This window comes from Oncorhynchus keta, chromosome 13 (genome assembly GCF_023373465.1).
Source record: "Oncorhynchus keta strain PuntledgeMale-10-30-2019 chromosome 13, Oket_V2, whole genome shotgun sequence".
NCBI classification, from domain to species: domain Eukaryota; kingdom Metazoa; phylum Chordata; class Actinopteri; order Salmoniformes; family Salmonidae; genus Oncorhynchus; species Oncorhynchus keta.
Window position 1 is genome coordinate 42,487,991 of NC_068433.1, and position 15,000 is coordinate 42,502,990.

General features: G+C 55.5%; 1 protein-coding gene across 12 annotated transcripts in view; it reads left to right on the forward strand.

Moving 5' to 3' along the window:
• The window catches only part of LOC118372206 (transcription factor SOX-5-like), a 310,655-nt gene that overhangs the window by 262,214 nt on the left and 33,441 nt on the right, over positions 1-15,000 (forward strand). For 8 of the 12 annotated variants that reach the window (XM_052460188.1, XM_052460185.1, XM_052460187.1 and 5 more), the window contains 2 exons: positions 3,527-3,653; positions 14,697-14,785. In XM_052460188.1, the coding sequence (XP_052316148.1) occupies positions 3,527-3,653; positions 14,697-14,785 (216 nt within the window). The remainder of the gene's footprint in view (positions 1-3,526; positions 3,654-14,696; positions 14,786-15,000) is intronic. The other 4 variants (XM_052460186.1, XM_052460194.1, XM_052460196.1 and 1 more) reach the window with 1 other exon arrangement.

Genomic DNA, 15,000 nt, shown 5'->3' on the forward strand with positions numbered 1-15,000 from the left:
ACGTTGAACTCACCCTGTAACCACGCTGAATCAACCCTTGTAACCACGTGGAACTCACCCTGTAACCACGTGGAACTCACCTTGTAACCACGTGGAACTCACCCTGTAACCACGCCGAATCAACCCTTGTAACCACGTGGAACTCACCCTGTAACCACGTGATACTCACCATGTAACCACGCCGAATCAACCCTTGTAACCACGTGGAACTCACCCTGTAACCACACCGAATCAACCCTTGTAACCATGTGGAACTCACCCTGTAACCACGTGGAACTCACCCTGTAACCACGTGGAACTCACCCTGTAACCACCCTGTAACCACGCCGAATCAACCCTTGTAACCACGTGGAACTCACCCTGTAACCACGCCGAATCAACCATTGTAACCACGTGGAACTCACCCTGTAACCACGTGGAACTCACCCTGTAACCACGTGGAATGAATGCGTCAAAAATAGACGTTCCTCCGTAACACATCGAATTTCAAAGGGAAAGTAAGAGATGGTGTTGGCCCTGTGCCTGTTGTGCCTGTGTGTATGGTGGGCACAGTGAAATAACTCCAGTCTCTCCTATCCCCATGACTCTATGGGTATCTGCAGCCCATTCCTCTCTAGCATATGTTCAATTAGGTTTGAAAGGCAGAGAGGAGCTGCGGTCTCTGTGATTCGCCTCCGCAGGGGGGCCTGTCCAGCCTTTCTGCTACCGTGCCTCTCCCGTCTGATCCACGGCCGCACCGCGCACAACACATGGCATTTATGGTTTACCAAAATTGTGGTGTAATTATTGTGTGGTGGGGGGAGACAAGCAGTTCCTGTTCCACTATTCCCCTCGCGCTGCGCTGATCCTGCCTGTGGTTATGGTCTGGTGTATTACTGCTGGATCTGGTCATGAGAGGACACACACACACACACAGGAGAAAATACACACAGGCAGGAGAGGCATGGCTGAGAATACAAACACACACATAGCAAACAGAAAGAACACACACACACGCACACACACACACACACACACACACACACACACACACACACACACACACACACACACACACACACACACACACACACACACACACACACACACACACACACACACACACACACACACACACATTGAGACATTGAGAACGTTCATTTCTGAAAGAGGGAGGGAGAGAGAAAGGGGGAAAGGAAAGGGAGGGAGTGAGAAAGGGAGGGAGGACATACTTGATCCTGTCATCCATTTGACTCACCTACCTGTCCTTTATCCCGTGGTGGCATAAGACGATGACGTCCTTAACATATTCCTGCAGCTTTGTCTCTCCATTACATTACAGCATTCTGTAATATAAGGGTGAAATGAGAAGGAAGGAGAGAGGGATGGGGGGAATGAGAAGGAAGGAGGGAAGGAGAGAGGAATGGGGGGAGTGAGAAGGAAGGAGGGAAGGAGAGAGGAATGGGGGGAATGAGAAGGAAGGAGGGAAGGAGAGAGGAATGGGGGGAGTGAGAAGGAAGGAGGGAAGGAGAGAGGGATGGGGGGGGAATGAGAAGGAAGGATGGAAGGAGAGAGGGATGGGGGAATGAGAAGGAAGGAGGGAAGGAGAGAGGGATGGGGGAATGAGAAGGAAGGAGGGAAGGAGAGAGGGATGGGGGGAATGAGAAGGAAGGAGGGAAGGAGAGAGGGATGGGGGAATGAGAAGGAAGGAGGGAAGGAGAGAGGGATGGGGGGAATGAGAAGGAAGGAAGGAGGGAAGGAGAGAGGAATGGGGGGAGTGAGAAGGAAGGAGGGAAGGAGAGAGGGATGGGGGGAATGAGAAGGAAGGATGGAAGGAGAGAGGGATGGGGGAATGAGAAGGAAGGAGGGAAGGAGAGAGGGATGGGGGGAATGAGAAGGAAGGAGGGAAGGAGAGAGGGATGGGGGAATGAGAAGGAAGGAGAGAGGGATGGGGGGAATGAGAAGGAAGGGGGGAAGGAGAGAGGGATGGGGAATGAGAAAGAAGGAGGGAAGGAGAGAGGGGGATGGGGGGAATGAGAAGGAAGGAGGGAAGGAGAGAGGGATGGGGGGAATGAGAAGGAAGGAGGGAAGGAGAGAGGGATGGGGGGAATGAGAAGGAAGGAGGGAAGGAGAGAGGGATGGGGGAATGAGAAAATACTTGTCAGTGTCGCTTTGACATTCAATTTTAATAGTTGCATCTGTGTCCATGTCATCGAATGTTTTATAACCGTTCAGATATTTCATTCTACAGGTAATAGCTTATTCCTTTTGATCCCTGGGTTTGAATGATATTTCCTTCAGCCGTTGCTTATGAAACTGTAAGGCCCACCTGGGTTTGTTATCTTCAAACTTAGCCTGCAAAACGTTGTTGTTATCCATCTATCTAACTCGTCATACTGCGGACTCTCTCTCCCATGTCTCTGCACATCTCTTCTGTCAGTCATGTCACTCCTCAGTGTCTTTGTGTGGTTTTTGGCAGAGCAGTCTTCAGCTGAACACACACACACACACACAATCTTCGGCTTCCACCATCTGTCTCCTACTTCTCTCTCTGTGCCGAAACACTCAGACTCTTCCTCTTGCCAAAGTCACTGAGTTTGTATTTTTTTCACTGAGTTCTGGAAACCTTGTGAAGAGGGATGGCGTGCTGCCGACTCAGAGTGCTCCTCTCTCCTCTCTCCTTGGGGAGGGAAGAAGCCAGGCCAGCTGTTATGAGAGTTTAGCAGTGATTCTTCCTCGTGACTCCCTCGTTGTCTCGCTAATCAACAGGACAGGACTCCCTGACTCTGACCTGTCTCTGCTCATATACACAGCTCTGTATCAGACGCAGGTGCTCAAGAGGAGAGGACAGAGTACGTATTTGCGTGTTGGATGGGGGTGTGCGGCGGGAGCGGTGTGTGTGTGTGTGTGTGCGCGTGCACTCTCTTCTGTTCCGGTGTGTGTCTGCGTGTGTGTATAGCTGCACGTGTGTGTGTGTCTGTGTGTGAGCATTCTACAGTTTCTTCCTTCTTATCTTATTCGTGGCCAGATGATCTCACCTGACCTCACCACACTGAGCTGTGATTGTGTCTAGAGGTTAAAGGTCACAGACAGGACCTGATACCCCCTCAGGTGAGGAACAGACAATACCCCCAGCTGGCCTACATTGATACAGATAGACCAGCCTTCTGCTTCTGTCTGCTCTGTTCACCCTCACTACCCAAGATCAATGTCTGACTACACCTGGACTGCACGCTCACATACCTCCCCCACCCCATATCAGATACGGACATCCATATGCTCAATAAACTGATCTCTCTCTATCGCTCTCTCCTCTCCTCCTCCCCTCTCCTCCTCCCCTCTCCTTTCCTCTCCTCCTCTCCTCTCCTCCTCCCCTCTCCTCCTCCTCCTCTCCTCTCCTCCCCTCCTCTCCTCTCCTCCTCTCCTCTCCTCCTCCCCTCTCCTTTCCTCTGCTCCTCCTCTCCTCCTCCTCTCCTCCTCCCCTCTCCTCCTCCCCTCTCCTTTCCTCTGCTCCTCCTCTCCTCCTCCCCCTCCACCCGTCTCTCAGCAGGTCCAGGGGCAGCTGCCTCCGTTGATGATCCCTGTGTTCCCTCCAGACCAGAGGACTCTGGCTGTAGCTGCTGCCCAGCAAGGCTTCCTGCTGCCCCCCGGATTCAACTACAAACCAGGCTGCAGTAAGTTGTACTGGTCTCTCAAACTGACTATTCTCTGTGGGTCTAGATTGGGACATGTCAGTGGTGTTGTTGCCACGCCACTACAAGTGTATTTTCTACAGAGACAGGGACACTCTCTCTCTCTCTCTCTCTCTCTCTCTCTCTCTCTCTCTCTCTTTCTCTCACTCTCTCTCACTCTCTCTCACTCTCTCTCACTCTCTCTCACTCTCTCTCACTCTCTCTTTCTCTTTCTCTCTCTCTCTCTCTCTCTCTCTCTCTCTCTCTCTCTCTCTCTCTCTCTCTCTCTCTCTCTCTCTCTCTCTCTCTCACTCTCTGTCTCTCTCTCTCTCTCACTCACTCTCTGTCTCTCTCTCTCTCTCTCTCTCACTCTCTGTCTCTCTCAATCTCTCTCTCTCTCTCTCTGTCTATTGGCTCATTCCTTCACTTGGCTCATCCTTTTGTCTCCATTTAAAATTTTCCAGATTATTCTTTTTTGAAAGCAACACAAAAAAGCCTCATCCTGTGGGACTTGTTGTTGGCCGCGGCAGTCCGGCTGTGAGGCAATGTGTTGTTTACCGCGAGAAGCAACACGTGTGTGCCAGGAACGGGCATTCCGAATACCGTAGGAACACACCAGGGGGTAGCGCGACCTGCCCCAGGTTCCCTCACATTAACACGGGCCCCCGCCAGAACATGCGTCCAACGCGCCTCACACACGCCTGTCCAACAATCCTCGCGCTCGCCTCCCCCTACAGACAGACAGACTGGTCTCTCTAAGGTCCAGCTCATCCCCCAGAAACTAACAGCTTCCTAAACAAGTCTCCTTCCAGTTTCAATTAATGCCATTATGTGCCAATCCTCGCCCACCACCCACCGCCCACCGCCCACTTAAAGACCCCCGCTGTCTGGGAGGAATATTGCTGTCTTTTCTCTGCCTGAGCCAAGGAGAATGGTGTTGCCCTGAATGACAGATAGGGCTGCTGTCCTTCTGAAGCATCAGCACTTGTTGACTTATATATGGATTATAGTACATACTGTACACCAGTGGTTCTCAATCCTGGTCCTGGGGAACCAACGGGGAACGCATTTTTGTTTTGGCCCTAGCACTACGCAGCTGATTCAAACCATCAACTCATCATCAGGCTTTGATGATTAGAATCAGGTGTGTAGTGCTAGGGCAAAAAGAAAAATGTGCACCCCGTTGGGAGAGTGCACAGACAAAGAGCGATTGCAGAAAGAGGGTGCAGACAGATGGAACAGAGACAGAGAGAGAGGAAAAGAAAGAGAGAGAACAGAAAGAGCGCTGCGAGGATCACGTCACCCTCTCTGGCTTTCTCTCTCTCTCTCTCTCCATCCCTCCATCTCCCTCAGTGAGAACTCTCTGTCCCACCCAGTAGTCTAGGGAGATGCATCTCTCTCTCTCTCCCTCTCAGTGAGAACTCTGTCCCACCCAGTAGTCTAGGGAGATGCATCTCTCTCTCTCTCTCTCTCTCTCTCTCTCTCTCTCTCTCTCTCTCTCTCTCTCTCTCTCTCTCTCAGTGAGAACTCTCTGTCACACCCAGTAGTCTAGGGAGATGCATCTCTCTCTCTCTCTCTCTCTCTCTCTCTCTCTCTCTCTCTCTCTCTCTCTCTCTCTCTCTCTCTCTCTCTCTCTCTCAGTGAGAACTCTCTGTCACACCCAGTAGTCTAGGGAGATGCATCTCTCTCTCCATCCCGCTCAGTGAGAACTCTCTGTCACACCCAGTAGTCTAGGGAGATGCATCTCTCTCTCCATCCCGCTCAGTGAGAACTCTCTGTCCCACCCAGTAGTCTAGGGAGATGCATCTCTCTCTCTCTCTCTCTCTCTCTCAGTGAGAACTCTCTGTCCCACCCAGTAGTCTAGGGAGATGCATCTATCTCTCCATCCCTCTCAGTGAGAACTCTCTGTCACACCCAGTAGTCTAGCGAGATGCATCTCTCTCTCTCTCCCTCTCAGTGAGAACTCTCTGTCCCACCCAGTAGTCTAGGGAGATGCATCTCTCTCTCCATCCCGCTCAGTGAGAACTCTCTGTCACACCCAGTAGTCTAGGGAGATGCATCTCTCTGGCCAAGAGCAACATGTTTGCTTTCTTTATTTCTCTCTTTTGTTACAGCCGTGTCCCCATGAGGAGCATGAATATCTGCCTCTCCGTTGTTTGTTTAAGGAGCAGGAGGCAAAACGGTTGTGTCCCAAATGGCACCCTATTCCCGGCATAGCGCACTACTTTTGACCAGCGCCGCATCGGTAGTGCACAATGTAGGGAATGCTGGGATGCTGCCTGTCTCCCAGAATACACATCCACTGAAATAAGGATCCCTCCAAAAAATGCTACTTGAACCCTGGCATTTTTTATGTCCCGGAGTTGTATGGGAAAAATGTTGAATGCTGAAGTCTGGATTACTGCTTATTGAGACGAGGTCCTGGGTCAGGACTGATTGTTACAAGGCTGGGCACACACACACACACACACACACACACACACACACACACACACACACACACACACACACACACACACACACACACACACACACACACACACACACACACACACACACACACACACACACACACACACTAGTGCCATGGCCTGAGCCGAGAGACCCAGTGTATTGTCCTGATATAGCATTGTGACGAAGTCACTCTGGGACCCAGTCAGATATGCATGGTCATACCCTGAGAACAGTGTGATGTATTAGCGTCACTGTTGATATCTGACTGTCTATGCCTAGTGGCAGTAATATTCCACCGCCATGGCATTCATTTTAATAGATACACCCTTTAATGAAATAAATACATCCATTTATCATAACACGAGTATCTTTCACTCTCTGATGTTCTGTTTTGCACAAATAACACACTATAATACAACTGTTTAGGAGGAATAAGAACACCGGTGGCTTGTTGAACCCGGTCAACCTTTGGTCCTCATGTCCTTCCTCTATCCTTCCTTCCTCCTATCTTTCCCTCCATCCCTCCTCCCCTCTGTCTTCTCCCTCCGTCCCTCCTCGCTCTGTCTTCTCCCTCCATCCCTCCTCGCTCTGTCTTCTATCTCCGTCTCTCCTCGCTCTGTCTTCTCCCTCTGTCCCTCCTCGCTCTGTCTTCTCCCTCCGTCCCTCCTCGCTCTGTCTTCTCCCTCCATATCTCCTCCCCTCTGTCTTCTCCCTCTATCCTTCCTTCCTCCTATCTTTCCCTCCATCCCTCCTCCCCTCTGTCTTCTCCCTCCGTCCCTCCTCGCTCTGTCTTCTCCCTCCATCCCTCCTCCCCTCTGTCTTCTCCCTCCGTCCCTCCTCGCTCTGTCTTCTCCCTCCATATCTCCTCCCTGTGTCTTCTCCCTCCATCCCTCCTGCCCTCTGTCTTCTCCCTCCGTCCCTCCTCCCCTCTGTCTTCTCCCTCCATCCCTCCTCCCCTCTGTCTTCTCCCTCCATCCCTCCTCGCTCTGTCTTCTCCCTCCATCCCTCCTCCCCTCTGTCTTCTCCCTCCGTCCCTCCTCCCCTCTGTCTTCTCCCTCCATCCCTCCTCGCTCTGTCTTCTCCCTCCATATCTCCTCCCCTCTGTCTTCTCCCTCCGTCCCTCCTCCCTCTGTCTTCTCCCTCCATCCCTCCTCCCCTGTCTTCTCCCTCCGTCCCTCCTCCCTCTGTCTTCTCCCTCCACCCTTCCTCCCCCCGTCTTCTCCCTCCGTCCCTCCTCCCTCTGTCTTCTCCCTCCATCCCTCCTCCCCTCTGTCTTCTCCCTCCGTCCCTTCTCACTCTGTCTTCTCCCTCCATCTCTCCTCCCCTCTGTCTTCTCCCTCTATCCTTCCTTCCTCCTATCTTTCCCTCCATCCCTCCTCCCCCCCGTCTTCTCCCTCCGTCCCTCCTCCCTCTGTCTTCTCCCTCCATCCCTCCTCCCCTCTGTCTTCTCCCTCCGTCCCGTCTCACTCTGTCTTCTCCCTCCATCTCTCCTCCCCTCTGTCTTCTCCCTCTATCCTTCCTTCCTCCTATCTTTCCCTCCATCCCTCCTCCCCTCTGTCTTCTCCCTCCGTCCCTCCTCGCTCTGTCTTCTCCCTCCATATCTCCTCCCTGTGTCTTCTCCCTCCATCCCTCCTGCCCTCTGTCTTCTCCCTCCGTCCCTCCTCGCTCTGTCTTCTCCCTCCATCCCTCCTCCCCTCTGTCTTCTCCCTCCGTCCCTCCTCGCTCTGTCTTCTCCCTCCATCTCTCCTCCCCTCTGTCTTCTCCCTCTATCCTTCCTTCCTCCTATCTTTCCCTCCATCCCTCCTCCCCTCTGTCTTCTCCCTCCGTCCCTCCTCGCTCTGTCTTCTCCCTCCATCCCTCCTCCCCTCTGTCTTCTCCCTCCGTCCCTCCTCGCTCTGTCTTCTCCCTCCATATCTCCTCCCTGTGTCTTCTCCCTCCATCCCTCCTGCCCTCTGTCTTCTCCCTCCGTCCCTCCTCCCCTCTGTCTTCTCCCTCCATCCCTCCTCCCCTCTGTCTTCTCCCTCCATCCCTCCTCGCTCTGTCTTCTCCCTCCATCCCTCCTCCCCTCTGTCTTCTCCCTCCGTCCCTCCTCCCCTCTGTCTTCTCCCTCCATCCCTCCTCGCTCTGTCTTCTCCCTCCATATCTCCTCCCCTCTGTCTTCTCCCTCCGTCCCTCCTCCCTCTGTCTTCTCCCTCCATCCCTCCTCCCCTGTCTTCTCCCTCCGTCCCTCCTCCCTCTGTCTTCTCCCTCCACCCCTCCTCCCCCCCGTCTTCTCCCTCCGTCCCTCCTCCCTCTGTCTTCTCCCTCCATCCCTCCTCCCCTCTGTCTTCTCCCTCCGTCCCTCCTCGCTCTGTCTTCTCCCTCCATCTCTCCTCCCCTCTGTCTTCTCCCTCTATCCTTCCTTCCTCCTATCTTTCCCTCCATCCCTCCTCCCCTCTGTCTTCTCCCTCCGTCCCTCCTCGCTCTGTCTTCTCCCTCCATATCTCCTCCCTGTGTCTTCTCCCTCCATCCCTCCTGCCCTCTGTCTTCTCCCTCCGTCCCTCCTCCCCTCTGTCTTCTCCCTCCATCCCTCCTCCCCTCTGTCTTCTCCCTCCGTCCCTCCTCGCTCTGTCTTCTCCCTCCATCCCTCCTCGCTCTGTCTTCTATCTCCGTCTCTCCTCGCTCTGTCTTCTCCCTCTGTCCCTCCTCGCTCTGTCTTCTCCCTCCGTCCCTCCTCGCTCTGTCTTCTCCCTCCATATCTCCTCCCCTCTGTCTTCTCCCTCTATCCTTCCTTCCTCCTATCTTTCCCTCCATCCCTCCTCCCCTCTGTCTTCTCCCCTCCGTCCCTCCTCGCTCTGTCTTCTCCCTCCATCCCTCCTCCCCTCTGTCTTCTCCCTCCGTCCCTCCTCGCTCTGTCTTCTCCTCCATATCTCCTCCCTGTGTCTTCTCCCTCCATCCCTCCTGCCCTCTGTCTTCTCCCTCCGTCCCTCCTCCCCTCTGTCTTCTCCCTCCATCCCTCCTCCCTCTGTCTTCTCCCTCCATCCCTCCTCGCTCTGTCTTCTCCTCCATCCCTCCTCCCCTCTGTCTTCTCCTCCGTCCCTCCTCCCCTCTGTCTTCCCTCCATCCCTCCTCGCTCTGTCTTCCCTCCATATCTCCTCCCCTCTGTCTTCTCCCTCCGTCCCTCCTCCCTCTGTCTTCTCCCTCCATCCCTCCTCCCCTGTCTTCTCCCTCCGTCCCTCCTCCCTCTGTCTTCTCCCTCCACCCCTCCTCCCCCCGTCTTCTCCCTCCGTCCCTCCTCCCTCTGTCTTCTCCCTCCATCCCTCCTCCCCTCTGTCTTCTCCCTCCGTCCCTTCTCGCTCTGTCTTCTCCCTCCATCTCTCCTCCCCTCTGTCTTCTCCCTCTATCCTTCCTTCCTCCTATCTTTCCCTCCATCCCTCCTCCCCTCTGTCTTCTCCCTCCGTCCCTCCTCGCTCTGTCTTCTCCCTCCATATCTCCTCCCTGTGTCTTCTCCCTCCATCCCTCCTGCCCTCTGTCTTCTCCCTCCGTCCCTCCTCGCTCTGTCTTCTCCCTCCATCCCTCCTCCCCTCTGTCTTCTCCCTCCGTCCCTCCTCGCTCTGTCTTCTCCCTCCATCTCTCCTCCCCTCTGTCTTCTCCCTCTATCCTTCGTTCCTCCTATCTTTCCCTCCATCCCTCCTCCCCTCTGTCTTCTCCCTCCGTCCCTCCTCGCTCTGTCTTCTCCCTCCATCCCTCCTCCCCTCTGTCTTCTCCCTCTGTCCCTCCTCGCTCTGTCTTCTCCCTCCGTCCCTCCTCGCTCTGTCTTCTCCCTCCATATCTCCTCCCCTCTGTCTTCTCCCTCTATCCTTCCTTCCTCCTATCTTTCCCTCCATCCCTCCTCCCCTCTGTCTTCTCCCTCCGTCCCTCCTCGCTCTGTCTTCTCCCTCCATCCCTCCTCCCCTCTGTCTTCTCCCTCCGTCCCTCCTCGCTCTGTCTTCTCCCTCCATATCTCCTCCCTGTGTCTTCTCCCTCCATCCCTCCTGCCCTCTGTCTTCTCCCTCCGTCCCTCCTCCCCTCTGTCTTCCCTCCATCCCTCCTCCCCTCTGTCTTCCTCCATCCCTCCTCGCTCTGTCTTCTCCCTCCATCCCTCCTCCCTCTGTCTTCTCCTCCGTCCCTCCTCCCCTCTGTCTTCTCCTCCATCCCTCCTCGCTCTGTCTTCTCCCTCCATATCTCCTCCCCTCTGTCTTCTCCTCCGTCCCTCCTCCTCTGTCTTCTCCCTCCATCCCTCCTCCCTGTCTTCTCCTCCGTCCCTCCTCCTCTGTCTTCTCCCCCACCCCTCCTCCCCCGTCTTCTCCCTCCGTCCCTCCTCCCTCTGTCTTCCCTCCATCCCTCCTCCCCTCTGTCTTCTCCCTCCGTCCCTTCTCGCTCTGTCTTCTCCCTCCATCTCTCCTCCCCTCTGTCTTCTCCCTCTATCCTTCCTTCCTCCTATCTTTCCCTCCATCCCTCCTCCCCTCTGTCTTCTCCCTCCGTCCCTCCTCGCTCTGTCTTCTCCCTCCATATCTCCTCCCTGTGTCTTCTCCCTCCATCCCTCCTGCCCTCTGTCTTCTCCTCCGTCCCTCCTCGCTCTGTCTTCTCCTCCATCCCTCCTCCCTCTGTCTTCTCCCTCCGTCCCTCCTCGCTCTGTCTTCTCCTCCATCTCTCCTCCCCTCTGTCTTCTCCCTCTATCCTTCGTTCCTCCTATCTTTCCCTCCATCCCTCCTCCCTCTGTCTTCTCCCTCCGTCCCTCCTCGCTCTGTCTTCTCCTCCATCCCTCCTCCCCTCTGTCTTCCCCTCCGTCCCTCCTCGCTCTGTCTTCTCCCTCCATATCTCCTCCCTGTGTCTTCTCCCTCCATCCCTCCTGCCCTCTGTCTTCCCCTCCGTCCCTCCTCCCCTCTGTCTTCTCCTCCATCCCTCCTCCCCTCTGTCTTCTCCCTCCATCCCTCCTCGCTCTGTCTTCTCCCTCCATCCCTCCTCCCCTCTGTCTTCTCCCTCCGTCCCTCCTCCCCTCTGTCTTCTCCCTCCATCCCTCCTCGCTCTGTCTTCTCCCTCCATATCTCCTCCCTCTGTCTTCTCCCTCCGTCCCTCCTCCCTCTGTCTTCTCCTCCATCCCTCCTCCCCTGTCTTCCCCTCTCCGTCCCTCCTCCCCCCTCTGTCTCTCCTCCACCCCTCCTCCCCCGTCTTCTCCCTCCGTCCCTCCTCCCTCTGTCTTCCCCTCCATCCCTCCTCCCCTCTGTCTTCTCCCTCCGTCCCTCCTCGCTCTGTCTTCTCCCTCCATCTCTCCTCCCCTCTGTCTTCTCCCTCTATCCTTCCTTCCTCCTATCTTTCCCTCCATCCCTCCTCCCCTCTGTCTTCTCCCTCCGTCCCTCCTCGCTCTGTCTTCTCCCTCCATATCTCCTCCCTGTGTCTTCTCCCTCCATCCCTCCTGCCCTCTGTCTTCTCCCTCCGTCCCTCCTCCCCTCTGTCTTCCCTCCATCCCTCCTCCCTCTGTCTTCCCTCCATCCCTCCTCGCTCTGTCTTCTCCCTCCATCCCTCCTCCCTCTGTCTTCTCCCTCCGTCCCTCCTCCCTCTGTCTTCTCCCTCCATCCCTCCTCCCTCTGTCTTCTCCTCCATCCTCCTCCCTCTGTCTTCTCCCTCCATCCCTCCTCCCCTCTGTCTTCTCCTCCGTCCCTCCTCCCTCTGTCTTCTCCCTCCGTCCCTCCTCCCTGTCTTCTCCTCCGTCCCTCCTCCCTCTGTCTTCTCCCTCCACCCCTCCTCCCCCCTTCTCCCTCCGTCCCTCCTCCCTCTGTCCTCTCCCTCCATCCTCCTCCCCTCTGTCTTCTCCCTCTCCGTCCCTCCACCCTCTGTCTTCCCTCCATCCCTCCTCTCTGTCTTCTCCCTCCATCCCTCCTCCGTCTGTCTTCTCCCTCCATCCCTCCTCCCCTCCTCCCCTCTGTCTTCTCCCTCCGTCCCTCCTCCCCTCTGTCTTCCCCTCCATCCCTCCTCCCTCTGTCTTCCCTCCATCCCTCCTCGTCTGTCTTCTCCCTCCATCCCTCCTCCCTCTGTCTTCTCCTCCGTCCCTCCTCCCCTCTGTCTTCTCCCTCCATCCCTCCTCCTCTGTCTTCTCCCTCCATCCTCCTCCTCTGTCTTCTCCTCCGTCCCTCCTCCCTCTGTCTTCTCCCTCCATCCTCCTCCTGTCTTCTCCTCCGTCCCTCCTCCCTCTGTCTTCTCCCTCCACCCTCCCCCCGTCTTCTCCCTCCGTCCCTCCTCCCTCTGTCTTCCCTCCATCCCTCCTCCCTCTGTCTTCTCCCTCCATCTCTCCTCCCTCTGTCTTCTCCCTCTATCCTTCCTTCCTCCTATCTTTCCCTCCATCCTCCTCCCCTCTGTCTTCCCCTCCGTCCTCCTCGCTCTGTCTTCTCCCTCCATATCTCCTCCCCCTGTGTCTTCCCCTCCATCCCTCCTGCCCTCTGTCTTCTCCCTCCGTCCCTCCTCCCCTCTGTCTTCTCCCTCCATCCCTCCTCCCCTCTGTCTTCTCCATCCCTCCTCGCTCTGTCTTCTCCCTCCATCCCTCCTCCCCTCTGTCTTCTCCCTCCGTCCCTCCTCCCTCTGTCTTCTCCCTCCATCCCTCCTCCCCTCTGTCTTCTCCCTCCATCCCTCCTCCCCTCTGTCTTCCTCCATCCCTCCTCCCCCTCTGTCTTCTCCTCCGTCCCTCCTCCCTCCTTCTCCCTCCATCCCTCCTCCCCTCTGTCTTCTCCTCTGTCCTCCTCGCTCTGTCTTCTCCGTCCCTCCTCGCTCTGTCCTCCCTCCATATCCCTCCCCTCTGTCTTCTCCCTCTATCCTTCCTTCCTCCTATCTTTCCCTCCATCCCTCCTCCCCTCTGTCTTCTCCCTCCGTCCCTCCTCGCTCTGTCTTCTCCCTCCGTCCCTCCTCCCCTCTGTCTTCTCCCTCCTCCCCTCCTCCCCTCTGTCTTCTCCCTCCGTCCCTCCTCCCCTCTGTCTTCTCCCTCCATCCCCCCTCCCCTCTGTCTTCTCCCTCCGTCCCTCCTCCCTCTGTCTTCTCCCTCCATATCTCCTCCCCTCTGTCTTCTCCCTCCATCCCTCCTCCCCTCTGTCTTCTCCCTCCGCCCCTCCTCCCTCTGTCTTCTCCCTCCATCCCTCCTCCCCTCTGCCTTCTCCCTCCGTCCCTCCTCCCTCTGTCTTCTCCCTCCATATCTCCTCCCCATGTCTTCTCCCTCTATCCTTCCTTCCTCCTATCTTTCCCTCCATCCCTCCTCCCCGTGTCTTCTCCCTTCACCCCTCCTCCCCGTCTTCTCCCTCCATCCCTCTGTCTTCTCCCTCCATCCCTCCTCCCTCTGTCTTCTCCCTCAATCCATCCAGTTGTACAACTGCCTAGGTATCTCCCTTTCCCTTCCCTTTCCTCCCCATCTCCTCTCTCCATCCCTCCTCCCCCTATCTTCTCCCTCCATCCCTCCTTTCTGCCCACAGCCCTGACCTTTCCCTCCCATAGTAATTACACAGGCCTAGCTATCTGCAGATGGGTGCTAATAACCTGCTCCATTCTTTTTTATTTCCTATTCTCTCCATCCCTGATTCATCAGCCTTCACTTACTGCCGACATGGCCTACTAAGAGAGAGGGGGGCAGAGAGGCAGGAAGACAGACAGACAGACAGACAGACAGACAGACAGACAGACAGACAGAGAGAGAGCGAGAGAGAGAGGGGGGCAGAGAGGCAGGAAGACAGACAGACAGAGTGAGAGAGCGAGAGAGAGAGAGAGAGAGAGAGAGAGAGAGAGAGAGAGAGAGAGAGAGAGAGAGAGAGAGAGAGAGAGAGAGAGAGAGAGAGAGAGAGAGAAAACAAGCACAGAGTGAGAGTGCACAGACAAAGAGCGATTGCAGAAAGCGGGTGCAGACGGATGGAACAGAGACAGAGAGAGAGGAAAAGAAAGAGAGAGAACAGAAAGAACGCTGCAGCGGTGACGTTGCCCTCTCTGGCTTAATTACGTCCAGGGCGTCTTTATCTTTGAACACCTTCAGAGTCTTTGTCAGGAGGTATTAGAGAGAGGCCACACAATCAGCCTTTCATTAGGACGCACCAGACACAGGACAAAGGAGGGCTTTAGAACGGACCGGAGAAAGGGAGGGAGCTCAGACGGAGGGAGGGAGGGAGGGGAGGCAGATGGAGGGATAGAATGGAGAACAAGGGGAGAGAAGAGTAAAGGGTCTATCTGGGCTGCAGGTAGAGGGGGAGAGAGAGAGATGGGATGGGGGAATCATTTGGCCTAAATAGAGAACAGGGAGGAAGTGAAAGGAGAGAGGTCTCACACGGGACTGTCAAAGCTGTCTCGGTGTAGAAAGAGAAAAGGAGGTAGAGTGGAAGTAGGGCCATGTAATGGAGAAAGGGCTGTGTTAGTGCATATAGAGGAGTGTGAAGGTGTTGAGAGGTTGAGGACAGAGGAGAGAGAGTGAGCGGGGAAAAGACGAGAGAGATCCACAGATAAACACATGAATGGTAGGGAGGCACTGAATAGGAAATGAAAGGAGGAAGTGAAGGAAGAGAAGAAGGAGAGATAGCTGACGTGTATTCTTTCTTTTCCTCTGTCCAGGTGACCCTTACCCTCTCCAGCTGGTCCCTACTACCATGGCAGCAGCTGCTGCCGCGGCAACGCCAGGCCTCGGTCAACTACAGCTCCAGGTGAGACCAGCACCATGCTGACGATTTTATTTCCATTCAAATGTTCACCAATATTTAGATTTCCTCCAAATGCCTCCCATTGCCTTAATACATAGAGTAAACCTTTCCTATTGTGACATTGCAATGTTTTCGTGTTTTAGGTCCAAGGATATGGCCCTAACTCAACGGTTCTCGAACCTCTCCTTGGAGACCCTCAGACATTTCATAGTGTTGTA